A 4891-nucleotide genomic window follows, 5' to 3' on the forward strand; every position below is an offset into this window, starting at 1 on the left:
AAATTACAGCCTTGAGACCTAGTGAGTTTTAGAGAATTGGTGTATTTGGAGGAGTCAGATCCTACTGAGGTTCAGGAAAGTGTAAACTCTGCCACCTGTGGGTAAGACCAGATGGTCACACCTAGGAGCAGGTTCTTGATAAACTGGTGATAGAGCAGTTATGATGTCCATGCTGAAAGATTTCCAGGTCTTTGTAAAGTGTGTGTTGCGAAGTGCTGGAGGATATGCTGGAAGATACCATTCCTTAAAGTCTAGGATCATCAGCTACAGAAAGGTTCTGATTCTGTAAAAGTGAATGGTTTGAAGAATTGCAAAGAAGGAATATATTTTAAAAGTTCCTTTTTTGGAAGGTTGTTGAGATATCTTCTTCCTAAGTTCCGGAGGAAGAGAATTCTAGAAAGTAAGGATGTCAGTGGCAAACATCCCCAGAAGAATCTGAGCAGTCCCAAAGGAAATAAACAAGGCAAAACCTCTATAACCTGAGGAGGGCCTCAAGGAGAAGCTATACAATCAGACTTTCTTAAGAGAGCTACTGTTCATTCCAGTTTTTAAAAAAATATATATTTATTTTTATTGAGTCATCATATGATTAACCAACCATCTTGTTGGTCAGAGTACCATGGAAATGACACAATGCCAATGTAGGGTATGTGAGAAAAGCTGAATCTCACTGTGACATCCATCAGAGAACTCACACAGCGGAGAGAATCTTGTGAGAAAGGCTTTATGCAGTGCTGAGACCACTGTGTTCAGCAGAGGATCCACACAGGAGAGAAACCATACACATGCGATCTCTGTCACAGGATTCATCCATGAGTCTAAACTGCATGGTCTTGAGAGGATCTGTATGAAAGAGAAAACATATTGTTGTAAAGACTGTGGTAAGTGCTTTAGCCACAAAGAGAAACCTCAATGCTCACCAAAGAATCCACTCAGGAACCAAACCACATGCGTGTGTACAGCAGTGCTGTGCAATAGAAATATAATCCAGCCACAAAAGTGAACCACACATGTAATTCAAAATTTTCTAGTAGCCACATTAAAAAAATAAAAAGAAACAGTTGAAGCTAATTTTAATAATATATTTTATTTAACCCATTGTATCAAAAATATTATTTCAATATGTAATCAGTATAAAAAATTATACATGTTGGGTTACATTCTTTTTTGTGTCCTAAATCTTTTACATCCAGTGTGTATTTTGTGCTTCAATACATCTCAGTGTGGACTAGCCACATTACAAATGCTCAGTAGCCACAGGTGGCTATTGGCTACTGGATCAGATAGCATGGCTATACTGTGTGGCCAAACCTTCTGACAGTTGAAAAACCTTAAATGCCATAAAAATCTACACTAATAACACCTTACATAAAGACCCCAAATGATTTCTCATTAAGTCCAAGCCTTGTCCTCTCTCAAGAATAAAGTTAACAGTGATTTGTAACTTATTAGATCTTGAATAGTAAATGAGGTACTGTATGTAAAGAACTTAGAAAACTACTTAGCTCATAATAGATGCTCAATAAATATTAACAACTATGATTTAAAAATAATTACATTTTTTTCATTATACAAATAACCTTTTTATTTCTAAGATTTCTAGTTCCCAGAGAAATCCTTACTTGAAAAGGGCAGACCATTCTTCTTTTTGATGTATTATCCTCCCACCTCTTACCAAGAATAAGGAAAACATTTAAAGTTCTATTCCCCACTCCTAGTTAACTATCTTTTAATGGGGATTATTTGCTCTGTTGGTCCCATGACCCACTTTTTTTTTTTTTTTTTGCTGCACTTTATGTTACAATTTTATTATAGGAAAAAGGATAAAAATGAAGAGAAACATAGGGCAAGGTCTGGGAGTGTTCCCAAATCAGAGGTTCTATGTTGCAAAAAGGGATGCGCTACACTAGTCCACCCACCATTCCATTAACAACACTCTGGTCAAGTACATCATGGCGCTACCCTGCCACATCCATCAATGTCTTTCACCAAATAGGAAGCGCATGAAGCTTCTGTGTCCAGAGCATTTATTGGAGTCTCATTATGTAGGTATGATTGATTGAATCAGTCCACCTCCCCTGAGGTCAGCCGATATCAGTTGTTGGTCTTTCTTGCCTGGCCAGCCCCGACCTGAATCACCTTATTAGAGTATAAACTCTAATTATTAGAGTATAAACTCTCAGGTGTGATCTGGAGGTCTCACAAAGATGTTTAAATCACTGAGGAATTCCAAGACTTTACATTTATCTATCAGGAACTGAGGAAAAAGACCAGATTATTCTTTACCTGACAGCAGTCATCTCATAATATCTTGGTTCTTCCTCTTCTGCATTGGCCTTGCTTTGGGAGGACTTCCTCTCTGTATTTGCAAAGATAGCCTCTGGGAATGACCCACTTTTCTGAGTGGCTAATCCATTTCATATGTCTGGTTATTTTTCATGGACTGTTAATATTTATAAATGAAGGACTTGATAATTCAGTACTGGTAACTGATGTGGTCACAGCCTGCAATTATGTGGACTGATTTTTTGTTTTTTTTCTGATGAATATGTAGGGAAGTGATTGATAGGTTGATGGTTTGATTGCTTGATTCCACTTCTCCTCCTTTAAATTTGTTGCATGGGGAAAGTTTGCTTGTAGACCTCTTTCTGGCTGTGCTATAGAGTGAGCTTGGCGGATGTGGGTGGCTGCTGTTCAGTGTGGGTGACAATTGTCAATTATTTAAAAATGGTAGGATTAAGCATCTGATTAGAATATTCACTTTACATCTATAATATTTAACACCTTGTTATATTTCTTTACAGGAATACCCATGGCTTGATAAAAGCCATTGTGAAATTATTACAAATGCAAGCTCTTAAGGAAGGACAAGGTGGGGAGAAGAATATTCAGGATATATATACTATTAGGTAAGCCTTTCTTCCTGTCTTTTATTTTGCAAATGTGCATACTAATCACATGAGGACCTTGTAATGCAGATTCTCTTTCCGTAGGTCTAGGGTAGGTTTAAGGTTCTACACGTCTAATAAGCTCCCAGGCGATGCTGAGCTGCTGGTCCCTTACCACAGTGTGAAAAGCAGAGCTACCAGCAGCATCAGCAGTACCTGGGAGCTTGTTAGAAATAGGAATTCAGGTTTCGGACCCTACTCCAAACCTGTTGCCAAATCCGTTGCTGTTGAGTCGATTCTGACTCATAGTGACCCCGTAAGATAGAGTAGAACTGCCCCATAGGGCTTCCAAGTAGTGACTGGTGGATTCCAACTGACAACCTTTAACCACTGTGCCACCAGGGCTCCACTAAATAAGAGTTTACATTTTAGAATGATTCTCCAAGTGACTCATAGGTACATTAAAGTTTAAGAAGCACTGGTTTCAGTGATTCAAAAGAAAGACCTGGTGAGCTACTTTTGAAAAATCAGCCAGTGAAAGACTTACGAAGACAGGTCTACTCTGACACACATGAGGTCGCCATGAGTTAGGATCGATTTGACGGCAGCTAGACTGGTTTAGATGATGGTAAAAGGAAATTTTCTATCATGAAGAAGAGCTATACTCTCATTTTCATGCTGATTATCCTTACTGTGTGTAAGTGCTAGACTTTCACCTTTATGTTTCACCTGTTTTCCTTTTTAGAATTCATTTTCTCCTATAGTTGGTCCTTCTAAGTGCAGTCTTGTTTTCAAAGACAGTAGGTGCCAGGTGAGGATAGGGAGGCTAGTTTGAGGAGCTGAAATAAATTGGATATGTCGAGTATGTCCTTAAATAGGTGGCACATTAAGAGGTCCAGAATCAATCACCTGAGTTGGCACAATCCAGTAATGTTCATGGAGAGCCCTTATGTGAATGACTGTTTGGCACTATAAATCAGTACAGTGTAATCGAGTGTATCAGAGTCTTAACTTCCTCCAGGGGAATTGTGGATGGCAGAAACAGAGGAGAGGTGAGGCTGAAGAGCAGATCCCCCTGAAAAGAGCTATGATTACCTGAGTCAAGCATAAAATTGTCTTGCTGTTTTAGAGCCTTCTTTGCCATGTATTGGTTAACAATGTCATCCACCCTTGGAGAGGCAACTGATGAACTGTGTATGAAAGCATAAAAAGGATATGAGAAGCTTAGAACTCCACTGAGAAGTGTTCCCTGGTTATGCTGTAGGAGTAATTTAAAATGGAAGTGATATGACAAATAATTGCAAGCTGTCTGAGCATGAAGCTAACCTGTGCTTTTATAGTATTAAGGAATCTCCAAATATATAGTTGGTATTTAAGTATTTCTCATTTAATTTTGTAATAATAGCAGATTAACTTGGATCATAGTAATACAGAATATATGGTCATTGTCAATGGGTCTGTACTGAATTGCATAAGCCACGCTAGTATGGGAGTGGAAAGAGAGGGAGATCTGAGGACCCAGAATGTTAACCAATGGATTCCCTTGGTCTCTGTGAATTTCCTGAAGGAGTTCTATAGACAGTATTTTTTGTTGTGGTTGTTGAAGCTAGAGCTCATTGGTTCTCAAACTTCCTGTGCATAAGAACCACCTGGGGAGCTTGTTAACAGTACAGCTTCTCAAGCTTACTTGCCAGAGATTCTCATTTATTAAATAGGTTTTGTGTGAGACTCAGAGTCAGCATGTTTATCCAGCTGCTCAGCGATATGAACATAGGTCATTTGTGGACCACATTTGAGACATACTGCTTTAGCCCCTGGGAGCTTGACATTACCACAGGTGAGCTACAAAGACGTCCTTGGGGTAGACTAGAGGGTGTCTTGAGTGGTTTACACCATGGCTCCCTACCTCTGTTCTCTACTTGGGAGGCAAGAGGTCTGTGTATTCCCAAGCATCAAGGCACCAAGTTCATCTTACCATGTCAACTGTGGACAGTAGAGAGGCC

At 39.3% G+C, this 4891-nt stretch overlaps 1 protein-coding gene across 1 annotated transcript in view; it reads left to right on the top strand.

Annotated features, from left to right (window-relative positions):
* The window catches only part of FOCAD (focadhesin), a 303131-nt gene that overhangs the window by 45195 nt on the left and 253045 nt on the right, over positions 1-4891 (top strand). The window contains exons 5-6 of the mRNA XM_012554721.2: positions 2805-2909; positions 4604-4725. Coding sequence (XP_012410175.2) covers positions 2805-2909; positions 4604-4725 — 227 coding nt within the window. The remainder of the gene's footprint in view (positions 1-2804; positions 2910-4603; positions 4726-4891) is intronic.

Source organism: Trichechus manatus, unplaced genomic scaffold, assembly GCF_000243295.1.
Source record: "Trichechus manatus latirostris isolate Lorelei unplaced genomic scaffold, TriManLat1.0 scaffold00025, whole genome shotgun sequence".
Taxonomy (NCBI): Eukaryota; Metazoa; Chordata; class Mammalia; order Sirenia; family Trichechidae; genus Trichechus; species Trichechus manatus.